We start from the raw sequence: 26,450 nt of genomic DNA on the forward strand, positions 1-26,450 counted from the left end.
ATGCTGTCAGACCATCTGAGCTTTTTCAGCAATACCCATTTCCTGTAATTGGAGATTTATGCCATCTTGGCCCTTCTCTAGTTTTCTTTCTTAAAACAACTTTCACTTTTTATTTTTGTTGTATCCTGTACGAAACCATTTTCCCCCCAACTTTGTTTGCATCCTTTTGAAATTTTTTTTTAAATTGTAATGCCTCGTTTTCCTCTGAAACATTTCAGGACATTTCAGTGAATTAAAGGTGCTGCACAGGCATCTGTTGAATGATACCAGTGTTGTCAGCAGACCATACTATTACTCACTTGTGCTGAAGTACTATAGGATTCTGCAAGGAGCTGCTGACTTCTGTAATGCTTGTGTGGAATTTAGTTTCTTTAACTTACCTGAATTTTAAGAATTCTTTTGTAGCAGTTCTTCTAAAACACAAACCGACAATCTTATCTTGCGGTTAGAATAGATGTTATTGCAGATTCTTTGTTGCTGAATTGATGAAAGCTTTTACCTGCAGTCTTAAGGTGATCGCTGTTTTGCATTGCCTTAGCATATATTAATAACAAGAAAAGTAAGGAGTTTTATGTAGCACCTTTTCAGGACTTCAACTTAAAAGAATTTTTGAAGTGTAAACGTTGTAATGTTGGAAAAAGTGTCGCAGAGTTGCATGTAAAAATAATAGCCGCATAACCTGTTTTAAATACCATTTGTGAGAAATATTGAGAGGGGACCCCATTGTTCTTTTTCAAACAGCATCAATATCTTATAGATCTACCTGAGATGTTTAATGTCTTACCTGAAAAATGAAGCAATTGACAGTGCAGCTTTCACTCAGTACTGTACTGACTGTGAGCTAACTTGGATTTTGTGCTTGGGATTCAGAAGGGAATTTGAACAAACCTTTGCCTTAGAGCTAAGTGTGCTCCAACAAGGGAAAAGTTGACTGTGCAGCTCACGAGTTGTGATGAAATATGTAGTGGTTGTGCAGTTTCTAATAAGATGTTTTTTCCAATGTTTTGGATAAATAAAAATTCAAAGCTATAACCTACAGTTTCTCTAGATTTGTGAAAATAATTCTAAATGGATGAAATCTTCGATCTTTGGTTGAATTTGAATACCAGCACAATGAATTTAAAACTAACAGAAACTCTTAAGCAATCTGTTAACTGTTTTTATAGTTTCAACATGACACACTGAATTTTCTTGGCATTAGTCATTCTATCATTAAAATACTGCTGTTTGAAAGCACAACATGCAAATGTTTGCCACTGTATTTTTATAACGTCAGTGTACTTTTTGCAATTATTGATGGTGTATCCAAGCTATAAAAGAAGCAATAGTTTTTTTAAAAAAATGTTTATGGAACTCCAGATTCCATATTCAATTGCATCAACAACCAAATTAATATAATAAATCCACTTGGTGTACATCTTACTTTGGTTTGCCAAGCTTTCATACAGCTGCATTTGGTGTTGTACTTAGCGACAGTGTTTAAATCTGATGGGTATGTTATGTCTGTGAAAGTTGATGACCTTTCTTTTAATTTATTAATTTTGCAGCTGGCTGGCTGACTGATTATTGTTGGAGTCTTTATTTCAGTTCTTCATTTCAGCTATTCTTAAATTCTAAAATTTAGTCTGCAGTAATGTAGAATTCTATACGGATCCTTAAATATCCCATTCTTTCCTGAAGTTGATTTACTTTTTTTTCTGATAAAGGTGAACATTTCCAAAATTGACAAATTTATCAAATTTAATATACCATAAGGTACTTGCTTCCCTGGTGAAAATAAATTTGAGATATGATTAGATTCCCTACAGTGTGGAAACAGGTCCTTTGGCCCACCAAGCCCACACCACCGCTTGGAGCAACCCACCCAGACCTATCCCCCTATAACCCACACACCCTTGAACACTATGGCAATTTAACATGGCCAATCCACCTAGCCTGCAGATCTTTGGGCTGTGGTAGGAAACCGTTGTACCCGGAGGAAAGCCACGTAGACACGGAGAATGTGTAAACTCCACACAGACGGTTACCCGAGGCTGGAATTGAACCCGGGTCCCTGGCGTTGTGAGGCAGCAGTGCTCACCACTGAGCCACCGTGCCGCCCACAGTGTTTAATATGTATAAAACAATCTGAGTTGCAATGATTGGCATAACACAAGAATAATGCTCATTTGAAAATTTCTTACGAAGCTACAAATACAAATAAATAATAATTCCGAACTTGGAGAACACTTGCATCCATGCAGTTGACTAAAATGGTGACGAACTTTGAAATAAAGGAAGGGCCACTTGAAAGTGTTTACTACTGCAGTCATGGGTTTTGTCAAATGAGATTCTATAAGTAGAATAACTACAATATTACTTCCCGGAGTACCTCTCGGCTCAATACATCCCAGAGCATAGTCGATACATGGCAAATGAATGCAAAATCTGCAAGAGGCTGTATTAAGTGAGTCAATGAATGCAGAAGGCCTTGCAGGTTGGAAAGAGGCTGACTTTTCAAAAAGGTGAGAAAATAAATGTTGCAATTACTTTAATAATCAATAAATTGCAAAGAAGATTCACCTTTGTCTCATCAATAATCTATAATTGAAACTGCTAATCAAGTGTAAGATTGGTAGCCTAATTTAAATTTGTAGATGGTTAAGGAATGATCTGGAAGGTAATAAAACAGTGAGTATTCAAATTATCATTCCATAGTACACAGTGGGTGTTGCTGAAAAAAGGCATATTTTGTCAAAGCTTTCTATCTTGCACTCATCGGAACAATTCACAATAAATACCAAAGTAAAGGGAAAACAGCATTTCACAATCAGCACTCTCCTTAAAGAGAATAAATTGTTTTCAGTTTGCTCTGTTATCTCTAGTGAATTGTCCTGATGAGTGTAAAAAGAAAAGCTTCAAACGAATGTCGTCTTCAGCGTTATATTGGACATTAGTTGTTTGAGCAGAATTGCACTGAATACTGGCTCATTTTTTGGCCTATTTGACCCATCTAAGTTCAGAAATATAAAACTTAAATTAGCCAGGAACAAAAACACAGTTGCTGGAAAAGCTCAGCAGGTCTGGCAGCATCTGTGAAGGAGAAAAACAGCGTTAACGTTTCGTGTCTGGTGACCCTTCCTCTGAACGAAGAAGGTTTCTGAGGAACGGTCATCAGACTTGAAACGTCCCTTCACAGATGCTGGTAGACCTGCTGAGCTTTTCCAGCAACTTTTTGTTCCTGATTTATAGCATCCACAGTTCTTTTGGTTTTTATTTGTTAAGTTAGCCAGATTTGCTTATGGTTCTAAACTAGAAGAACAACATTAGAGCCTGATGAAACAGAAAGAAGAACACACTCTTATTAATAACAACTTTAAAATAAAAAAAGCACCTGAAGCCATTTCACAACTAAAATGACGGTGTCATAACAGATGTTAGGCAGATGAGCAAAACATTGTTCAATCCTTAATCTTGGAAATAAATTAATACCTTTACAATTGTAAAGACGGTTTTTTCTGCCCTCAGTTCTAAATCTCCTGCATTTGATTTTTATCCCTCCACCATGACCCACACCAATGATTTAACAATCATTGTTAATGATTTATCTATCCTTTTCCATCCTGCAATTGTTTCAATGTTTTGAGCACATTACTTCTCAAACATTCCATTTTGTCATTTTTTTTGTATTTGTGTTTACTCATACCAGATAACATTTTGTTTCATCTGCTTTGTACCTTCTGTAATCTCTATCCATCTTCTGTCATGAAGTTTAATACCCCATAAAATAATTTGGGCTGGATAGTAAATGTTGATCTTGACAGTGGTGCTCATATCTCCAGAATAGGTTTTAATTTTTTTTTGCCCAGTCTGACATATTACTTTAACTGATGTAAAGTTATTTGAATTGACTGTGTCCTTCATATTTAAAAAGAACTAATTTTACGTTAGCTCTACATTAGTGCGCACACCATACTCAACAGATTGCTGAAATATCAATTCTAGACCCTCGGTAATTTTCCTGTAGAGGCATCTCACCCTGCATGTATCGATGTTAAAGTTAACTTGACTATTAGTTTAATTCTTAGGAGAATATGCTTATTTGTAGTTTTGCAGCCTTTCTTTGAAAAGGATCCCACTGTTCTGTGTGCCACAGATCTCTCAGCTGAGCCACTGTGATCTCTTATTCCTCACCCAAAGTTTGCCTTAAAGCGGTCTCATTCTAGTTTTTGTACTGGCTTGTCTCTTTCTAGTTAGTTCTTAACCGTTGGCATGTTGTCACCACAAATTTCAAAGTGTTTATTTCTGACCTGTTTTATTACTCATTTAGTAATACCTCCACCCTTCTAGCCAAATAGCATACTGCTCAAGGAAGAACTCTTACACATTTCCTATCCTTTTTTTCTATTCTGAGTCAGTAGTTATGAATAGTGAAACTCTCCCAGAAATGTTACTCTAACTCATCTTTCTAATTTAACTCAAACTTTCTTTTCAATTTACTTCCTGCAATTGATGCTTCTAATACTCCCCTAAGTATGTAGTGGGCCTTTATTTACAACAACTTGTTGAGGTACAAACCTATTGGCCATCTTTTTCTTGTCTATGTTAACACTTGAAAGGAAATAGCTGGATGTATGTGACTGTGCAGGTACACCAGATGCTAAGTAGAATGGAAAAGGTTGTTCTTGAACACCAATTTAAAATACACCCAAGGTTAAAGCATGGGGACATTGGAAATACTTGTATGAGAAATCACTTTGTCAAACCAGAGCATGATCGGTGTCTGGGTGGTTATTTTGTAATGATGCTTTCTCAAGGTTGATTAGATCATTCTAAAGCAGTGCAAATTAAAATGGAAGATTTTTTGATTCCTTTAGTAGGAAGGTGGAAAATAGGAAATCTCTTCTCTAGTCTTTTCGGCATGATTGTTCAGACTGTATGCATTTGTTCACATGATGTGGGCATCACTGGCTAGACCAGCATTTACTGCTGTCAAGATGGTGCTGGCAGGCTGCCTCCTTTAATCATTGCAGTACTTGTGGTATAGGTATATCAGCATTGGTTAGGGTAGGAATTCCAGGGCTTTGACTCAGTCACCAAAAGAATGATACAATATATTTCGAAGTCATTGGAAGGGAACTTACAGATGAAGTATTCCAATGTGCCCTCTCTCCTTGCTGCTGATCCTGTACAGTGCCTGGTGGTTGATATTCCCCCAGGATGCAGATGCAGATGTAGATGCAGATTCAGTGATAGTACTATTGTGTTTAAGATAGGAACATTATGCTTTTTTACTCTTAGAAATAAGACCATAAGACATAGGAGTGGAAGTAAGACCATTCGGACAATCAAGTCCACTCCGCCGTTTAAATCATGGCTGATGGGCATTTCAACTCCACTTCCCTGCACTCTCCCCGTCGCCCTTGATTCCTTCTGAGATCAAGAATTTGTCGATCTCTGCCTTGAACACATCCAACGTCCCGGCCTCCACTGCACTCGGTGGCTATGAATTCCACAAGCCCACCACACTCTGGCTGAAGAAATGTCGTCTCATTTCAGTTTTAAATTTACCCCCTGTAATTTTAAGGCTGTGCCGACGGGTCCTAGTCTCCCCGCCTAACGGAAACAACTTCCTAGCGTCCACCCCTTCTAAACCATACATTATCTTGTAAGTTTCTATTAGATCGCCCCTCAACCTTCTAAACTCTAATGTGTACAATCTCAGGATCCTTAGCCGTTCATCATATGTTAAACCTACCATTCCAGGAATCATCCGTGTGAATCTCCACTGGACATGCTCCAGGGCTACTATATCCTTCCTGAGGTGTGGGGCCCAAAATTGGACACAGTATTCTAAATGGGGCCTAACTAGAGCCTTATAAAGCCTCAGAAGCGCATCACTGCTTTTATATTCCAACCCTCTTGAGATAAATGACAACATTACATTTGCGTTCTTAATTACAGACTCTACCTGCAAGTTAACCTTTAGAGAATCCTGGACCAACAATCCCAGATCCCAGAATAAATCTTGTGTTTTGTTTGTGGTACTGTATGGGAGGGAAATAATGCCAACAGGCCATCAGTTTGCTTTCACCCTGTTATTTTTGGAACAGATGCTTTGGCATCTCCCAGAATAGTTCAAGATTTAGATCGGAGCACACAGGAGCAGACATGGGCCATTTCACCCATCAAGCCCACTCTGCTGTTCATTGAGATGATGGCTGATCTGACAATAGACAATAGGTGCAGGAGTAGACCATTCAGCCCTTCGAGCCAACACCACCATCCATTATTATCATGGCTGGTTATCCACAACCAGTATCCTGTTCCTGCCTTATCCCCATAACCCTTGATTCCACTATCTTTAAGAGCTCTATCTATCTTTTTCTTGAAAAGTATCCAGAGAGTTGGCCTCCACTGCCTTCTGGGTCAGAGCATTCCATATATCCACCACTCTCTGGGTGAAGAAGCTTTTCCTCAACTCTGTTCTAAATGGCCTACCTCCTTAATTTTAAACTGCGTCCTCTGTTTCTGGCCTCGCCCATCAGCGGAAACCTGCCTCCAGCATGTCCAAACCCTTAATAATCTTATACGTCTCAATCAGATCCCCTCTCATCCTTCTAAACTCAAGTGTATACAAGCCCAGTCGCTCCAATCTTTCAACATATGGTAGCCCCGCCATTCCAGGAATTGACCTCGTGAACCTACGCTGCACTCCCTCAATAGCAAGAATGTCCTTCCTCAAATTTGGAGACCAAAACTGCACACAATACTCCAGGTGTGGTCTCCCCAAGGCCCTGTACAGCTGCAGAAGGACCTCTTTGCTCCTATATTCAATTCCTCTTGTTATGAAGGCCAGCATGCCATTAACTTTCTTCACTGCCTGCTGTACTTGCATGCTTGCTTTCATTGACTGTACAAGTACACCTAGATTTTGTTGTACTTGCTCTTTACCTAACTTGACTCCATTGAGATAGTAATCTGCCTTCCTGTTCTTGCCACCAAAGTAGATGACTACACATTTGTCCACATTAAACTGCATCTGCCATGTATCCGTCCGCTCACATAGCCTGTCCAAGTCACCCTGTGTTCTCAACATCCTCCTCACATTTCACACTGCTACCCAGCTTTGTGTCATCAGCAAATTTGCTAATATTACTTTAAATGCCTTCGTCTATATCATTAATGAATACTGTAAACAGCTGCGGCCCCAGCACCGAACCTTGCGGTACCCCTGCCATTCCGAAAGGGGCCCGTTTATCACTACTCTTTGCTCCCTGTCAGCCAGCCAATTTTCAATCCAACTCAGTATTTTGCTCCCAATACCATGTGCCCTAATTTTACTCACCAATCTCCTATGTGGGACTTTATCAAAGGCTTTCTGAAAGTCCAGGTACACTACATCCACTGGTTCTCCCTTGTCCATCATCATAGATACATCCTCAAAAACTTCCAGAAGATTCGTCAAGCACGATTTTCCGTTCATAAATCCATGCTGACTCTGACCTATCCTGTTACTGCTATCCAAGTGAGTTGTAATTTCATCTTTTATAATTGACTCCAGCATCTTTTCCACCACTGGTCTATAATTTCCTGTTTTCTCTCTCCGTCCTTTCTTGAAAAGTGGGACAACATTAGCCTGCAGATCCTCTCCTTTCCTCTCTTTTTCTGATAACTCTTGATATCCTCACTGATAAACCACCTGTCTGTTTCAGCCTTTAATATGTCTAATGATCCAACTTCAACAGATTCACTGCCCTTGAAGGCAAGAAATTTGTCTTCATCTCTGTCTTAAATTGGTCCATAAGGTCTTGGACACGCTCAAAGGGAACAGCTTTTCCCCTAAGAATATTGTATGTTTCAATAATGTCACCTCTCAACCTTCTAAACTCCTATTAAGTGAAGTCCCAAACTATTCATCTTTTGCTCATAAGACAGTCCATCCATACTCTCGACAAACCTAGTGAGTTTTCTCTAGGCTGTCTTCTATGCTAATATGCATCTTTTCTTACGTAACGAGATCAGAACTGTTCACAATATTCCAAGTGTGCTTTGATGAGGTTGTGTAGTTTTAGAAAGACCACTCTGTTTTCACACAAAAGTGCCTTTGAAATAAAGGCCAGCATTCCACTTAGCTTCCCTATCACCCATTGAACTTATGTTCACTTTTTGAAGTTCATGCACAAGGGTCCCCAAATTCCTCTGAAGCTCTCTGGTCTTTCTTCATATAAATAATATTCAGCTTTTCTATTTCTCCTGTCAAAGTGCTTAATCCTGCATTATATTCCATCAGCTAAGTATTTGCCCACTCCTTTAACCTAGTTTCCTCTGTAGAATGTTCAGGCTAATTACTTGTCTTCCCACCTATTTTTGTCAGTCACATGCATGGTGATTAATTTCCACTGTCTGTTGTAAATAATTATGGCCTCTGCATCAATCCTTGTGGCACGACAGTAGTTACAGGTTGCCGTCCTGAACGTAACACCCTGACCATCTCAACTCCAGCTTCTATTACTTAGCCATTGCTAACCAGTTAGTTTAACAATTAGCCAAATTAGCTATCCCATTCTCTGTCGATGCTAATGTTGTACCACCCATAGCACCAAATATATTACATTAATTGTTCCCCTTTATCTATTGTGCTTGTTACCTGCTCAAAGAGAGTTGTCAGGCATGATTTACCTTTTATGAAGCTGTGCTACCTCTGCTTAATTATTATTATGTTTCCAAATGTTCTCCCATATTAGACTGTAACATTTTTCCACTGACAGATGTTAAGCTAATTGACCTATGGTTGACTGTTTCCCTCCCTTTTGATCTGAAGATGCTTTAGATGGGGACATTGTAAAAGGCCTTGTGATATGGCTGTGTCTCCAAGACAGTCTTCTCTTACAGATGTCACTGTGTTTGAGGAGAGTGGACTTTATGGAGATATTTGTCAAGTCTGTTCGCAGACTCTGTCATCCTTAAAATCCTGTTATTTCCTTTGTTATGTTGCCACATACTTTTGCTAAAATGAACTTTCTTTGTTTAGGCTGGGGAGATGCTGAAGAGATTAATGTAGTTGCATGCAAGGAAACTTCACAGTTTGGCAACGTACAGTATTTCTAAGACAAAGCGTTTGGTGATTCAGCGATAAGAGATAATGGGAACTGCAGATGCTGGAGAATCCAAGATAACAAAGTGTGTAGCTGGATGAACACGGCAGGCCAAGCAGCATCTCAGGAGCACAAAAGCTGAAGTTTTGGGCCTAGACCCTCTAGGCCCAAAAGGTCAGCTTTTGTGCTCCTGAGGTACTGCTTGGCCTGTTGTGTTCATCCAGCTACACACTTCGTTATCTGGTGATTCAGCAGTAGTTATTTCTCACCCTCTCCAAGATGATGAAGATTGTACATTCCTGTGTTGTTATCCAAGAAGTAGGGGCAGGAGTAGGCCAATCGCCTCTTCAGGCCTGCTCCACTCTTCATTATGATCATGGTTGATCATCCAACTCAGTAATCTGTTTCCACTTTTCCCTCCTACCCTTTGATTCCTTTAGCCTCAAGTGTTATATCTGAATTTTCCTTGGAAATCATACAGTGTTTTGTCTTTGACTATTTGAGAATAGCAAATTTCACAGACTTCCACAGACTAGAATCATAAAATTGGACAACACAAAAACAGACCCTTTAACCCAACTTGTCCGTGCCAACCAGGTTTCCTACACTAAAATAGTCCCATTTCCCTCTGTTTGGCCCCAGGGAAGCATGAATGACTAGTCTTGTGCTACATTGTCATACACTATTAAGTTGCCTATGAACGTAACGCGTTGTTGGTGCTCAAAGTATTTGTTCTTGGTCAACTCAGTAGATTCTTGATTCGGCCATCTTTTAATACAATACTGATGAATGGTGGCAGTGTGTTGTTCGCTTGTTTTATCTTTTAAAATTTTGTTGTCCCTCTTTTTGCCTTACTAAACACTATCTTTTCTTGGCCATATGAAACATTCCATTATGCTGCCGTCTTAACCTTAAAGATTCTGTCTTCTCTTTGAGTTCTGTTGAGAGTTTTGGAAGCTTGAAAAATAATTTTACTGTTTATCCCTTGACTCGCTCATTGGTAGCAGTTTCGTTTTGGACCTCCTTTCAGCCCTAAGTGGTTTACCCTTTTTGCGGACACTGTAACCCCTGGTTGTGGACTTCTATCATCGAGAACATCCATCCTGCATCTAACTTACCTAGTACTGTGAGAATTTAATAGGTTTCTGAGAGATCCCATGCCATTCTTCTGAGCTCTAGAGACTATTTTCCTGTCAGCTTCAACCAGTCCCCATTTACCGGTCCTGCCATTCCAGGTAAATTGTTGCTGTGCTGCCTCTATTTTGGGGATATCCTTCCTAAAACAAGGAGACCAAAACTACATAACTCGATTTTAGGTGTGGTCTCACCAAGGCCCTGTGTAATTGTGGCAAGGCATCCCTGCTCCTATACTTGATTTGTCTAGTTATGAAAGCCAGTATGCCACTTATGGCCTTGACCACCTGCTGCACCTGCATCCTTACTTTCAGTGCCTGATGTGCATGACCACCCAGATCTGGTTGCACGTTCCCTCCCCTCACTTTATACCCGTTCAGATAATCTGCTACCTTGTTTATGCTCCTAAAGTAGATAACTTAACTACATTATGCTGCATGTGCCATGCATTTTCCCACTTAATCAACTTGTCCAAATCAAGTTGAATCATTTGTTTCCTCCTCACAGCACACCCTACCACTCAACTTTGTGCCATCTGCAAATGTGGAGATATTACATTTAGTTCCCTCGACTAAATCATTGACATATATCGTGAACATCTGGGGTCCTAGCACTGATCCCTGCAGTAACATTAGTCACTGCTATAGAGAAAAATGACCTGGTTATTTCTACTGTTTCGGGCCTAGACCCTTCATCAGAGAGGGGGATGGGGAGAGGGAACTGGAATAAATAGGGAGAGAGGGGGAGGCGGACCGAAGATGGAGAGAAAAGAAGATAAGTGGAGAGAGTATAGGTGGGGAGGTAGGGTGGGGATAGGTCAGTCCAGGGAAGACGGACAGGTCAAGGAGGTGGGATGAGGTTAGTAGGTAGATGGGGGTGCGGCTTGGGGTGGGAGGAAGGGATGGGTGAGAGGAAGAACCGGTTAGGGAGGCAGAGACAGGTTGGACTGGTTTTGGGATGCAGTGGGTGGGGGGGAAGAGCTGGGCTGGTTGTGTGGTGCAGTGGGGGGAGGGGACGAACTAGGCTGGTTTAGGGATGCAGTAGGGGAAGGGGAGATTTTGAAACTGGTGAAGTCCACATTGATACCATTAGGCTGCAGGGTTCCCAGGCAGAATATGAGTTGCTGTTCCTGCCCGAAACAGGAACAGCAACTCATACCACCCGAAGGTTGCAGGAACAGCAACTCATATTCTGCCTGAGAACCCTGCAGCCTAATGGTATCAATGTGGACTTCACCAGTTTCAAAATCTCCCCTTCCCCTACTGCATCCCTAAACCAGCCTAGTTCGTCCCCTCCCCCCACTGCACCACACAACCAGCCCAGCTCTTCCCCCCCACCCACTGCATCCCAAAACCAGTCCAACCTGTCTCTGCCTCCCTAACCGGTTCTTCCTCTCACCCATCCCTTCCTCCCACCCCAAGCCGCACCTCCATCTACCTACTAACCTCATCCCACCTCCTTGACCTGTCCGTCTTCCCTGGACTGACCTATCCCCTCCCTACCTCCCCACCTATACTCTGTCCACCTATCATCTTTACTCTCCATCTTCGGTCCGCCTCCCCCTCTCTCCCTATTTATTCCAGTTCCCTCTCCCCATCCCCCTCTCTGATGAAGGGTGTAGGCCCGAAACGTCAGCTTTTGTGCTCCTGAGATGCTGCTTGGCCTGCTGTGTTCATCCAGCCTCACATTTTATTATCTTGGAATTCTCCAGCATCTGCAGTTCCCATTATCTCTGGTTATTTCTACTGTTTGTTTCCTGTCAACCTGCCAACCATCTATACTTCCAAATACATTACCCCACAATTGCTTTAATTTTAAGTGACACTTTGTCAAAAACCTTCTGAAAGTCCAAATAACCACGTCCACTTGCTCCCCATTGTCAAGTGAGAGCTAGTCCTTAAAGAATTCCAGTAGATTTATAAAACACGATTTGCCTTTTGTAAATCCATGTGGTCTGTGCCCAATCCTGCCACAGTTTTCTAGGTGTTCAGGCATTATATCTCTTATTATGGACTTGAGCATTTTATCCTGACTACCAGTGTCACCTGACTGGTCCATAATTCCCGATCTTCTATCTGCTTAAATAGGGGGTTTATGTTGGCTACCTACCAGTCTGTAGGAACTGGTCCAGTTTCTGTAGAATCTCGGAAGATGACCTCCAACGCATCCACTACATCTGGGGCCACTTTTTTAAATACTGTTGGGTGTACAGTATCAGGTCCTGGGGCTTTATCGGCCTTAAAATCCCATCGATTTCGCCAACACCATTTCCCAATAAATCCTTCGGTTCCTCCCTCTCACTAGATTCTGTTCACCAACATTTCCGGTATGTTATTTGCCTCCTCCTTTCTGAAGGAGCAAATAGTCGCAGTTGGCTTTTCAAAGCTTAAGACTGCAGTCCAAGAGATCAATCAAATTGAGTTAACCAAACAGCTATATACTTCAAATTTGATCAGACAAAATGAGTTTTGATGCTAATTTAAGTGCCAAAATAAATATTAAAGTTTAATTTTTCTTTCTCTAGATAAGTTCGACCAGTTTTGGGCCATCAATCGAAAACTCATGGAGTATCCAACAGAGGAAGGAGGATTCCGATATGTTCCTTTCAGGATATATCAGGTAACAGCCTTTACCGTGTAATAGATATGTCACAGCTTATGTGCTTTTCTTTCATGAGATTCTCTACTTGTTCATTTCCGCAAAATTTGAAGTAGTTCATTCCTCTGTTTTAGATGTTTGAAAGCACTTAGGCAAACCTAATTTAATTGTTGCTTTGGTGTGGTTAGCCAATTATATAAAAGAAACTGCAGTTTTATTTTTACTTCTGATAGAAATTTGATTTGACCCAGCATGTTCTGTTGCTTCTGATACCGTTCTGTGAGCTGCCATTTTTGTCTGGCAATCGATCATTTATTTGTAAAAGAGTGTACCTGCTGTCTTGCAACAAGTCAAAGCAATTCAAGAAGGCAACTCACCACAACTTTCTCAAGCAACTGAGAATGGACAATAAATACAGCTCCCAGCCAGCACCTGTATTGTGTGTAGACATACTTTTTAAAAAAAGTATTATGTTTGTTTTTAATGTCAGATTAGACTTGCTGAGCTGACATGTCTCCCTTTGTGTTTTATACTATGATTGAAAGAGTAGCGTTTTCTAAAATTAAATGTACATTAATTTTTATTTTGCATCTCGTATCGTCTCTAAATACACTGCTGTTAGTGTGCTTTGGTGAAAAGGAGGAACGTTGAAGCTGATGGATACCAATCCAGTAGCTGCTTTGTCCTGAATGCTACCTAGATGGTGGCAATCTTTCTACGTGGATGTGTATAAAACAAATTATTTACCAAGTCACTGCCATGTGTGTTAGAATGTTTTCGGCTAGCTGTATCAAGTGGATGATCCACCTGTTTCCTTGAGGCTCCCACCATCTCACGTGCTAGTCTTCAACCCATTTAGGCTGCTCCACATGATACCAAGAAACAGTTGAAAATATTGGATACACCATTGGCAGGGTCCTGGTAGTTGTATTGAAGACTTGGTACTCCAGAACTTGCTGTACTTTAGACAAGCTAGTATTTAACCAACTTACTGGAATTCTTTAAAGGAGTAACATGTGATGTTGATAAAAGGAGTCAATTGATGTACTGTATTTGGATTTCCAGAAGTTATTTGACAGGATGCCAAATTCCATTTTTACAGAGTTAGAGTTCATCATATAGGGGTAACCTACTAACATAGAGGAGAGCAGGCTAGGGATATGTTTTCAAGGCACTAGTTGGAAGAGTACATCTTGTAATGAGTTATTTTTTATGAAGAATGAAGCTAATCCTAGCAAATGGGTAACCTATTATTTGGAAATATTATAGACAAATTGTTTGGAACATCTAATTAACATTTACAGGCTGCTAAATCAAAGGCAGTCAAAACTTTGCATGGTGTACTTTACAATAAAAATATTTAATTTTGTGTAATTTTGAGTTGGCAGTTCTTCCATTCTAGTAATTTGAAAGCTGTTGAGCAGCTTTTTGAGCAGCTTATTTGACTTGTCTGTCAGCATGTTTTTAAACTAAAGTATCATGGAGTAATCTGCAAAGTTGCATTTTCACTCAGCACAACTGACTCATGAAACTAGATTGAACAATAAAGAGGAAGTGCAGAACTCAATATAGGAAAGCAGATTGAAGTAACTTATGTGTAAGTGGTTTGCTAAAGTTCTTGGTAGTCAGTGATATAAATGGGGTATTCTGCATTTCCTTTGGTCTTTTAAGTCCTCTCTTAGAGTGAAGGAAGGTGTGTATTGGTCACTTCCTGTAAAAATAACTGTATGCCATTGATCAGATACTGTTCTTGGAATCATTAAAATATTCCACTTTACTAGAATAGCTTCTCCTTTTGCCTGCATTTGCTGCCATCATAACTGCAGGGGGTGTCCTCACCACCCATGCCTGTATAGTTGCCTGCATCTAAACATTTTCCTTGCATGTGAAGTTTGCCAGAAAATCACCGTTTTCACAATTGGACATGCTGAATTAGAAACTTTGGTAAATTTGCCCCAATTTTTAAAAAAACACCCATTTATAAAGTCTGTACACAATTTTTTTTATCCAGAAGAACTTTTAGAAAGACCCTTTGCCGTTCCACTCCTGAAAGTAGCAGCAAATGGTAAGAAGTCAAGCAAGAGGCAGTAGCCATCGATGCACAACGACGACTTCAGCACAGACCTCCTGTTTCAGCATGTTGGCAGACAATAATGTTTATGGTTATTTTATATCAGACTAATTAATTTCATTTGTTCGTTTATGGAATGTAGATGTAGCATGCTCGTCCAGCATTTAGTGCCCATTTGTAATTACCCTGATGAAGGTGTTGGTGAGCTGCATTCCTGAACTCCTGCAGGCCTTGTGGTGTAGGGATGCCCACAATGCTTTTGGAAGTGATTACCAGGATTTTCACTTATAGGCAGTGAAGGAAGGGCGATATTGTTCAAAGTCTGGATGTGTATATATTGGAGGAGAACCTGCATGTGGTGGTATTCTCATGCACCTGTTATCCTTTTCCTTCTAGATGATAGTGATTTTGGAGGAGATTTGGTGAATTACTGCAGCTCCTGTAGATGGTATGCTGCTGCCTTTGTAATGGTATGAAGGAGGAGAATGCCCAAGGTGGTCAGTGGGGTGCCTGTCAAGCTATCACTTTGTCATGGATGATGTCAAACTTCTTGATTGTTATGGAATTGCACTCTTTCAGTTGAAAGTATTCATCACACTTGTGCCTCATGCTTTGTAAATAATGTACTGATATTAGAAGGACAGGAGTTCTTGTGAGAATTACTTAGTGCAGAATTCATAAACTCTGATCTGTTCTTATAGGCACAGAATTTATATGGATAGTCTAGTTGATCTCTTGGCCAGTGGTGACATCATCATTGGACATCAGGACACTGGTATTTTGACCTGATATGTTGATTATGAACTCTATTGAGGTGAGTTGCTGATTTTAGTTAATGTCAGGAATAACGATTTTGCCTAAGAGATGGGTCAAAAATATTTCTTGAATATCTGGGAATGTAAATTTAGTTGGGGTAGTTCATACCACATCCGTATGGTGATGCCAGGAAGACACTATTTTGGACGAAAGTTTAAGGCATTCAACATCTGATCAACATTTGTTATTTTGTTTTCCAAGTTTCTTTGGAAATAAATTTTCTGTTAAGTAACTTGTACATTCGTATACAATGCTCAACCATCTCCATTAATTTGGTTACAAAATGAGCATGCAAAGTCACAATGTTAAAACTTTGTGCCAGTGATTTACCTAATTTGTGAAAGTGACACAATTGTTTTATTCTTCTCAGTTATATCTGAGAAATAGTTCAGCACCTACCTGCATTGCTTACATTCCATATCCAAAACATAGCTTGAGGTATCACTTTGACTTTGCCTGACCCCTAGAGTCAAATTTTCCAGAAAAAGGAATATTTTTGATCATTGGTACCAAATAGTACTGTTTGAAGTTTTACTTTCCAAAGGGTGACCATGCAGGAAGTTCGTCTGGAATTGGCCTAATTTGCACATTCATACAGGAGTTGGTAGCTACTTCATGGAAATGGCATGATGTATCCTTCTCTGATTTTGCTTACTTTGTCTCCAAACACTCTTTGAAATGATCTGATAAAATTACCTGCCAATCTAAAATTGGCTTCATAAACATACAAACAGGTAACCCATGAAATGTCCTATGGAGCTTTCAATCATCGCCTTCAAAAGCTGTCCAGCCTGAGTGGTTGAATGTCCCTCAAGTGCATTATGTTCATTGAATATGATACAGAAATGCATTGTAAATTAAAATGTCTTTGTAAATGATTGAGTGGTCTCAAACTTGATGTTGGTTAACCAGTACTTGTAGCTGCATCTTCATTCATTACCTTCCAAGAATCATTTTTGAAAAGCACTGAGCGTTACATTACACAAATGTTGTGGTCTTTCAAAAGGCCACATATCAGATTGTATGATCTGTTTAGCTTGCGCAATTGTCAGGCTTCAGTGGTCTCAGCAGTTAGAACTTCCTTTTCTTGATAGACATAGATGCTTGTAAGCTATTTTCAATATAGGGCATTGTTATACAATACAATGTTACATTGCATTTTAGATTTTTTTTCTCTATGTACCATGTGTTCTGTCTTCTTTGCTCCCATATACAAGATTCTTTTCCTCTGTTTGGCAAGTTCCTCTCTCTGCAGTAGGTGTTTCTACACTGTTTCTCACTTGTAGTTTGCATTGCACAATGTGTTTCATGTTCAGAGTCCTGACTTCTCATTCTGCCATTTTTAAAATAAGCAAAAGTCACAAATCCATACCGTCCAAGCCTGTCTTAATTTCAAACATTAGAAAGGAAAAGGGAATAGTCGAATAAAATTTAGTTCAAAATTACAATATTTTTCATGGAGTCAAATTAATTTAGGACTTGTCTATAATGATAAAATTAACAAGCTGGTGGCTTTTTCCAATGAGGAAACTTTAAATTAATCTGTGTTCGCTTCTGTTTCAACAAAACATTTCCATGCCATTGCTTGTTGGCACGTGTTTCTGTTTGTATACAGTTTGTAAATGCAGGAACTGTAGTGCCTCTTATTCTTCAAATTGTACTCCAGTCCTTTCTCTGTAATGAGCGAGCAGCTCTATGGTTTGGTAGGATTATGGCAAATATATCTTGTGGTACAGTGCTTTCTTAACTTGCCTCCTTTTAAATGAATGCTTTGTCAACTTCTTTATTCTTTTTCCCAGATTCTCAGAAGTGGAAGGTACATTTGGCCTAAGTATTTAAACCATGTTAAAAATTACATAACTTCATTCGTGAAATGAACTTTCCTTATTTGGTTGCCAACATGCCAGTTAATGTTTGGATGTGGTTTCTGTTTCTTCTGAAGTAAAAATAATTCCTTAATACAATTTGAGAGATAGGCAACACCGACAGATGTCATAAGTGGTAGTTAACGAACAGTTAACAACCAAATGATACAACTTCTGAAGTAACATTCCAATTTTGCATCCTTTGTACTTTGCTGTTGTAACTGTTCATTCAATCTTATTAACTTTCTTTTTGGCTACACTTAGTCTGTTATTCCTTTTTGGTTCAAAGTGAACATAGAACATAGAACATAGAACAGTACAGCACAGAACAGGCCCTTCACCCCACAATGTTGTGCCGACCATTGATCCTCATGTATGCACCCTCAAATTTCTGTGACCATATACATGTCCAGCAGTCTCTTAAATGACCCCAATGACCTTGCTTCCACAACTGCTGCTGGCAACGCATTCCATGCTCCCACAACTCTCTGCGTAAAGAACCTGCCTCTGACATCCCCTCTATACTTTCCACCAACCAGCTTAAAACTATGACCCCTCGTGCTAGCCATTTCTGCCCTGGGAAATAGTCTCTGGCTATCAACTCTATCTATGCCTCTCATTATCTTGTACACCTCAATTAGGTCCCCTCTCCTCCTCCTTTTCTCCAATGAAAAGAGACCGAGCTCAGTCAACCTCTCTTCATAAGATAAGCCCTCCAGTCCAGGCAGCATCCTGGTAAACCTCCTCTGAACCCTCTCCAAAGCATCCACATCTTTCCTATAATAGGGCGCCCAGAACTGGACGCAGTATTCCAAGTGCGGTCTAACCAAAGTTTTATAGAGCTGCAACAAGATCTCACGACTCTTAAACTCAATCCCCCTGTTAATGAAAGCCAAAACACCATATGCTTTCTTAACAACCCTGTCCACTTGGGTGGCCATTTTAAGGGATCTATGTATCTGCACACCAAGATCCCTCTGTTCCTCCACGCTGCCAAGAATCCTATCCTTAATCCTGTACTCAGCTTTCAAATTCGACCTTCCAAAATGCATCACCTCGCATTTATCCAGGTTGAACTCCATCTGCCACCTCTCAGCCCATCTCTGCATCCTGTCAATGTCCCGCTGCAGCCTACAACAGCCCTCTACACTATCAACGACACCTCCGACCTTTGTGTCGTCTGCAAACTTGCTGACCCATCTTTCAAGCCCCTCATCCAAGTCATTAATAAAAATTACAAACAGTAGAGGCCCAAGGACAGAGCCCTGTGGAACCCCACTCACCACTGACTTCCAGGCAGAATATTTTCCTTCTACTACCACTCGCTGTCTTCTGTTGGCCAGCCAATTCTGTATCCAAGCAGCTAAGTTCCCCTGTATCCCATTCCTCCTGACCTTCTGAATGAGCCTACCATGGGGAACCTTATCAAATGCCTTACTGAAGTCCATATACACCACATCCACAGCTCGACCCTCATCAACCTTTCTAGTCACATCCTCAAAAAACTCGATAAGGTTTGTGAGGCATGACCTACCCCTCACAAAGCCGTGTTGACTGTATTTGATCAAGCCATGCTCTTCCAGATGGTCATAAATCTTATCCCTCAGAATCCTTTCTAACACCTTGCAGACGACAGACGTGAGACTTACCGGTCTATAATTGCCGGGGATTTCCCTATTTCCTTTCTTGAAGAGAGGAATTACATTTGCCTCTCTCCAGTCCTCAGGTACGACTCCAGTGGAGAGCGAGGATGCAAAGATCTTCGCAAGTGGCGAAGCAATTGCATTTCTCGCTTCCCAAAGCAGCCGAGGACAAATCTGATCCGGGCCTGGCGACTTGTCAATCTTAATGTTTGACAAAATTTTCAGCACACCAGCTTCGTCTATCTCTATCCATTCCAGCATGCACACCTGCTCTTCAAAGGTTTCATTCACTACAAAGTTGGTTTCTTTCGTAAAGACAGAAGCAAAAAACTCATTTAGGGCTTCCCCTACCTCCTCAGGCTCCACACACAAGTTCCCTATGCTATCCCTGATCGGCCCTACTCTTTCTTTGACCATTCTCTTATTCCTCACGTAAGTGTAAAATGCCTTTGTGTTTTCCCGGATTCCTTCTGCCAAGCCTTTCTCGTGCCCCCTCCTGGCTCTCCTCAGACCATTTTTGAGCTCCTTCCTTGCCTGCATGTAATCCTCTCTAGCTGAACTTGACCCTAGCTTCCTCCACCTTATGTAAGCTACCTTCTTCCTTTTCACTAGAAGCTCCACCGCTCTCGTCATCCAAGGTTCCTTTATCTTACCCCTTCTTGCCTGTCTCAGAGGGACATATTTACTCATCACTCGCAACAACTGTTCCTTAAACCGTCTCCACATGTCTATAGTTCCCTTACCATGGAACAACTGCTCCCAGTCCATGCTTCCTAACTCATGTCTAATCGCATCATAGTTTCCTCTTCCCCAATTAAATATCCTCCCATTCTGCCTAATCCTCTCCTTCTCCATAGCTATGTAGAATGTGAGGCAGTTATGGTCACTATCACCAAAATGCTCTCCCACCACAAGATCTGATACCTGCCCCGGCTCGTTTCCGAGCACCAAGTCTAGAATGGCCTCTCCCCTCGTCGGCCTGTCAACGTATTGCGTTAGGAAACCCTCCTGAACACACCTTAAAAAACAGCTCCATTCAAATCTTCTGCTCGAAGGAGGTTCCAATCAATATTGGGAAAGTTAAAGTCACCCATTACAACAACCCTACTGCGTGCACACTTTTCCAAAATCTGTCGACCTATGCTTTCTTCAATCTCCCTGCTGCTATTGGGGGGCCTGTAGTAAACCCCTAACGAGGTGACTACTCCCTTGCTGTTCCTAATTTCCACCCATAACATGGCAAGCAACAAATTATAGTCAGATATTTTTAATTCCTAGAATGCCTACAGTGTGGAAACAGGCCTTTCGGCCAACAAGTCCACACCAAACCTCAGAGCATTCCACCCAGACCCATCCCTCTATGACCCAACTAATATACACCTCCTTGAACACTATGGGCAATTTAGCATGGCCACTCCACCTAATCTTCACATCTTTGGACTGTGGGAGGAAACCGGAGCACGCAGAGGAAATCCCCACAGACACGGGGAGAATGTGCAGACTCATGGCAGTTGTCCGAGGCTGGAATCAAACCCGGGTGTCTGGCGCTGTGAGGCAGCAGTGCGAACCACTGTGCGACTGTGCCACCCTTTTGTTTAAAAGAACATGCTAAAATACTTCACAGCTGTGTAATGGCAAAGTTACCAAAGGTGCAAGTCACATGAGAGTGAGCAGTCATACCGGAGGTTTTTATTTTCCTAGCTGCACGAACTAGCTACAGTTTTATCCCATTACTGTGACCAGGAAACCATGAATCAGAGAATCTTGAGTACCATATTATCCTAATTACCTAATTCTGCTGAGAATTTATTTTTATAGAAATAGCTTTCTGAAATTAACGTAGTCCAAAAAATTCTGTTTTGCCTCTTTCCAGTTATGTAAATAAGTGCGGGCATTTTGCTTGAGGGGGTAGGCTGCAAATGTTTTATACTGATGAACGGCACAGAGGGTGTTGTCTTATAGCTAAATATGAATTGTTTTCATGGAAACTGCAGTATTTTATGCTGACTACTTTCTCTCATGTTATAAATGTTTTTTTCCCCCCTTTGTATTGGTATTTGTGTGAGTGGTCATAGAATACAAGATAAGGTTGAATGAAATCTCTTTCAGCATTACTTTTTTAACATTTTTAAATTATTTTATTAAAACTTAATAGTTCCAAATGGCTGATTTTGGTTTAAGAATGAGAGTGGTATTTACTTGATTTTAACGTTAAAGTTAGCTTTAAGCAAAATTATCATTTTTAATGGGTGTTTGTCAAATAATCATTGTATTAATATTAATGCAAAGTTTGAATTTTATGGATCTGGTTTCTCTTTTTTATAATTAGATCCAATATTCTTCTGAATAATTCAAGCACTGGTTTTGACACTTGGCTTTCAGAGAGACAACGGACAAGGCAAAGTCAGCAGTTCAATGTTTCTTATGACTGTAAAATCATAAGGTATAAGAGCAGAATTGGGTCATCCAGCCTACCAAGTCTGCTCTACCGTTCAGTGATAATGGGAACTGCAGATGCTGGAGAATCCAAGATAACAAAGTGTGGAGCTGGATGAACACAGCAGGCCAAGCAGCATCTCATGACCACAAAAGCTGACGTTTCGGGCCTGGACCCTTCTCCAGAGAGGCGGATGGGGAGAGGGAACTGGAATAAATGGGGAGAGAGGGGGAGGCGGACCGAAGATGGAGAGAAAACAAGATAGGGAGGGGATAGGTCAGTCCAGGGAAAATGGACAGGTCAAAGAAGCGGGATGAGGTGATAGGTAGGAAATGGAGGTGCGGCTTGAGGTGGGAGGAAGGGATGGGTGAGAGGAAGAACAGGTTAGGGAAGCAGAGACAGGCTGGGCTGGTTTTGTGATGCAGTGGGGGGGAGGGGACGAGCTGGGCTGGTTTTGTGATGCAGTGGGCGGAGGGGAAGGACTGGGCTGGTTTTGGGATGCTGTGGGGGATGGGGAGATTTTGAAGTTTGTGAAATCCACATTGATACCATTGGGCTGCAGGGTTCCCAAGCGGAATATGAGTTGCTGTTCTTGCAACCTTCGGGTGGCATCGTTGTGGCAATGCAGGAGGCCCATAATGGACATGTCGTCTGAGGAATGGGAGGAGGAGGAGTTGAAATGGTTCGCGACTGGGAGGTGCAGTTGTTTGTTGTGAACCGAGTGGAGGTGTTCTGCAAAGCGGTCCCCAAGCCTCCGCCTGGTTTCCCCAATGTAGAGGTAGCCACACCGGGTACAATGGATACAATATACCACATTGGCAGATGTGCAGGTGAATCTCCCTCACCCCTATCCCAGGCCCCAAGATGGCCTTCCATATCAAGATGTTCACCTACACATCTGCCAATGTGGTATATTGTATCCAGTATGGCTTCCTCTACATTGGGGACCACTTTTCAGAACACTTTCGTTCAGTTCGCAACAAACAACTGCATCTCCCAGTCACGAACCATTTCAACTCCCCTCCCATTCCTCAGACGACATGTCCATCATGGGCTTCCTGCAGTGCCACAACGATGCCACCCGAAGGTTGCAAGAACAGCAACTCGTATTCCGCTTGGGAACCCTGCAGCCCAATGGTATCAATGTGGATTTCAAAATCTCCCCATCCCCCACAGCATCCCAAAACCAGCCCAGTCCTTCCCCTCCCCCCACTGCATCACAAAACCAGCCCAGCTCGTCCCCTCTCCCCACTGCATCACAAAACCAGCCCAGCCTGTCTCTTCTTCCCTAATGTGTTCTTCCTCTCTCCCATCCCTTCCTCCCACCTCAAGCCGCACCTCCATTTCCTACCTACCACCTCATCCCGCCTCTTTGATCTGTCCATCTTCCCTGGACTGACCAATCCTCTCCCTACCTCCTCACTACCTATCTTCTTTTCTCTCCATCTTCGGTCCGCCTCCCCCTCTCTCCCTATTTATTCCAGTTCCCTCTCCCCATCCCCCTCTCTGATGAAGGGTCTAGGCCCGAAACGTCAGCTTTTGTGGTCCTGAGATGCTGCTTGGTCTGCTGCGTTCATCCAGCTCCACACTTTGCTCCACCATTCAATCAAGGTTGATCTCAACCCCAGTCTCTTGATATGACCATAAGATGTAGGAGCAGAATTTAGCCATTTGTGGTGAAAGCATGGCAGACATTCATGGGCACAATGATCTGAATGGCCTTCTACTTTGTGTAATTCTATATTACTGATTTTTCTAAATGCACTCTGTACAAATTCAGAGTTCATCCTTGCATGATTTTAAGAAATTTCTGAGGGTATTTGGAAATATATGAATAAGTTACAAATTCCATCAAGAGCTGACTTGGTTACTATCTCTGCCATTTGTTTTATTTGCCATGCCATAACACTTTATTTTCCATCATTCATTTGCTTCAGTTCTATTTTGAGAGTTTAATGTTCATGTTGGTATTTAGTTTAATAAGCAGTATTTAAGGTTTAACTAATTAAGGTCATGCAAATTAATCCTAAATTGATCTGTCTCTTTCCCAGCTCCGTACATCAAAAACTGTCTTCCTCTAAAAATATATTTAGCCATCTTTGGAGCAGTTATCTGCATCAATAGGTTTCCCTAGCGAACCATTCCTCAATTCCTAAAGCCAACATTATAATGACTGACAGTTTCTCAACCTAAATGTGACAAAGAAATTGGAATGGTTTTTAGGTGACCTACCTTTTTGGCAGTTGTTAAAAAGTTATGAAATTTAATATTTCTCGAGTAAGTATTTTTATTTGTACAGGTGATTTTTACACTCAAACAACCTGAAGCACTTCAAAAGTTGTTAGTTGGTTCTGAAGGGGAGGCACTGTTGATATACTAGTAAATATAGCAGGTAATTTATACATGACCAAGTTCCACAGACAGCAGCAAGATGTGTAATCTATTCATTTTATTTAACTTCTATCCTTTAGGTAAGAATGTAAGCTAGTAAACTTGTAAAATTGCTGTACTCGTTCAGTAGTGCTGTGGGATCTCTTACATCTTCACAACCGATTTGACGCTCTTTCAGTTTGTTTGGATGAGGAGTGAGGCTGCAAGGTGAGTTAGCTAACAGACTGTTGTACCATGGAGCAGGAAGCTATTCAAATGGTTGAATGAAATTGGTCCTGTAGACAGCAAGTCTGAAGAATTAATGAAAATAAGGACAACAGATGAATTGACCATATATTTTGCATTTTTCTTCACTATTAGGGAGATAAGGAGCTATAAATCTGGAAATGGAAGGGAAAAATGATTCAAATGGAGTATAAATCTGGGAAATGTGAAATGTCCATTTTGGCAGGCAGAATTAAAAGAAAAACCTGTTACCTCGGAGATAGTAGAGGTGAGATGTAGAGGGATCTAGATATTCTTCTGCGTGGATTGTAACCTGCTAGTGTGCAGGTACAGCAAGTAATTAGGAATTCTAATATAATGTCATCATTTATTGTGAAAGGAATGGAGTACAAAAGTAGTAAGTTTTATGTTTCAGTTTGCAAGGCACTGGGGAGTGCAACGTATAGTGATGGTCTCTTATATTCACGAAAATAATTGCAACACTCCCCATTTATTCTCCATAACAGAAGTTCTTCATCCCTGGAACTATCCTCTTGAATTGTTTTATCATGTGCTATAATAGTTTATGGAAATGTGTTCTGTCTGCGCCTATCCATCCCATTAAATTATAATCTTAATCTAATTATCAAACAACTCAGATTCACCTCTGTAGTAGGTGGGACTTGAACCCAGGCTTTCTGAACCAGCAGTAAGAGCAAAGAGAAATAGAAACATAAGAAATGTCAGCAGGAGTAGGCCATTTGGCCCTTTGAACCTGCTCTGCCATTCATAATTATTGTGGCTAATCATCCTTTAAGTCCCTTTCATGTACATGTGCCATTCAGTGAGACGGTGGTGTTCTGATAATCCTCATCCATTTTCCTCCCTTAATCCTATCACCTTTGATTCCGAGGTTAAGGATTTGTCTATCTCTGCCTTGAATGTACTTAACAAGCCAGCCTTATCAGCACTCCATGGATTTATTAACCTCTGAGGGGAAAAAAGAATTCCTCCTTATCTCTGACATTATGCTGTCTGGTCTGAGACACTCTCACAAGGAGGTGCAACCACATCTGCTGTCAAATCTCAGAATATTGAATGTTTGAATAAAGTTGCCCCTCATAGTTTGCTGCTAACATTATGACCTCTAATCTTAAATGGCTACCTCCTGTGTGGCACCTTGTCAAAGTCTTCTGGAAATCTAAATCTGTCACATCCACTGACTCTCCTTTGTCCAAAGTGCTCGTTACTGTCTGAAAAAAACTAACATATTATTCAGGCATGACCTCCCTTTGTTGAAGCCATGTTGAGTCAGCCTTACTTTTTAATGCTGTTCCAAGTAATCCAGAATCTCATCCTTAGTAATGGACTCTTAAACCTTGCCACAGACTGAGGCCTGCCTAACTGACCTATAATTTCCTGTCTTCTGCCTCCCTCCCTTCTTAAGCCGGGCTGTTACATTAGCCATTTTCCAGTCCTCTTGGACTGTCTCCAACTCCATTGCTTCATAAAAGATCACCACCAGCACCTCTACAGTCTCTTCAGCTACCTCTTTTAGAATCTGGGGTGTAGCCCATTCAGTCGAGGTAATTTACCCACCATCTGAGCTTCCAGCTTCTCCAGCACCCTCCCCTTTGCGATGGCCACTTGACTTTGCCTCTGCCCCCTGTCTGTGCCCTATTGTGAAGACAGATACAAAGTACTATTCAGGTGTTCTGCCATTTCTTTGTCCCCATTACAACTTCTTCAGTCTCACTTTCCGGTGCTTCAATATCCACTCATCCCTGTCTCTTGTCTTTTATATATCTTAAAAAGCTCTTGCAGTCTTTTTTATTTCAAGCTAGCTTACCCTCATATTTCTTCTTCTCTATTTCATTGCTTTTTTTTGTAGTCCTCTGCTGGTTTTTAAAGGCTTCCCAATTCTCTGGTTTTGTAGTCATATCACATTGTATGCTCTTCGTTTGTGGTTGTGTTGTCCCTGTCATTCCTTGTCAGCCATAGGTGCCTCCTCATCCCCTAGCATGTTTCTTCTCGGTGATGAATTTCTGCTGTGCCTCCCAGATTATCCCCAGAAACTCCAGCCATTGCTGCTGCTCTGAGTTCCTTGCTAAGCTCTGCCTCCAGTCAGTCCTTGTCACTACTTCCCTATGTCTTTGTAGTTACCTTTGCTTAATTGAAATGCTTTTACTTCTGAGTTCAGCTTCTCCTTTTCAA

At 41.1% G+C, this 26,450-nt stretch overlaps 1 protein-coding gene across 6 annotated transcripts in view; it reads left to right on the forward strand.

The window, feature by feature from the left end:
- Positions 1-26,450, forward strand: part of atg5 (ATG5 autophagy related 5 homolog (S. cerevisiae)) — a 250,982-nt gene that overhangs the window by 54,638 nt on the left and 169,894 nt on the right. For all 6 annotated transcript variants that reach the window (XM_048530924.2, XM_048530920.2, XM_048530925.2 and 3 more), the window contains exon 6: positions 12,736-12,830. In XM_048530924.2, coding sequence (XP_048386881.1) covers positions 12,736-12,830 — 95 coding nt within the window. The remainder of the gene's footprint in view (positions 1-12,735; positions 12,831-26,450) is intronic.

Source organism: Stegostoma tigrinum, chromosome 4, assembly GCF_030684315.1.
Source record: "Stegostoma tigrinum isolate sSteTig4 chromosome 4, sSteTig4.hap1, whole genome shotgun sequence".
NCBI lineage: Eukaryota > Metazoa > Chordata > Chondrichthyes > Orectolobiformes > Stegostomatidae > Stegostoma > Stegostoma tigrinum.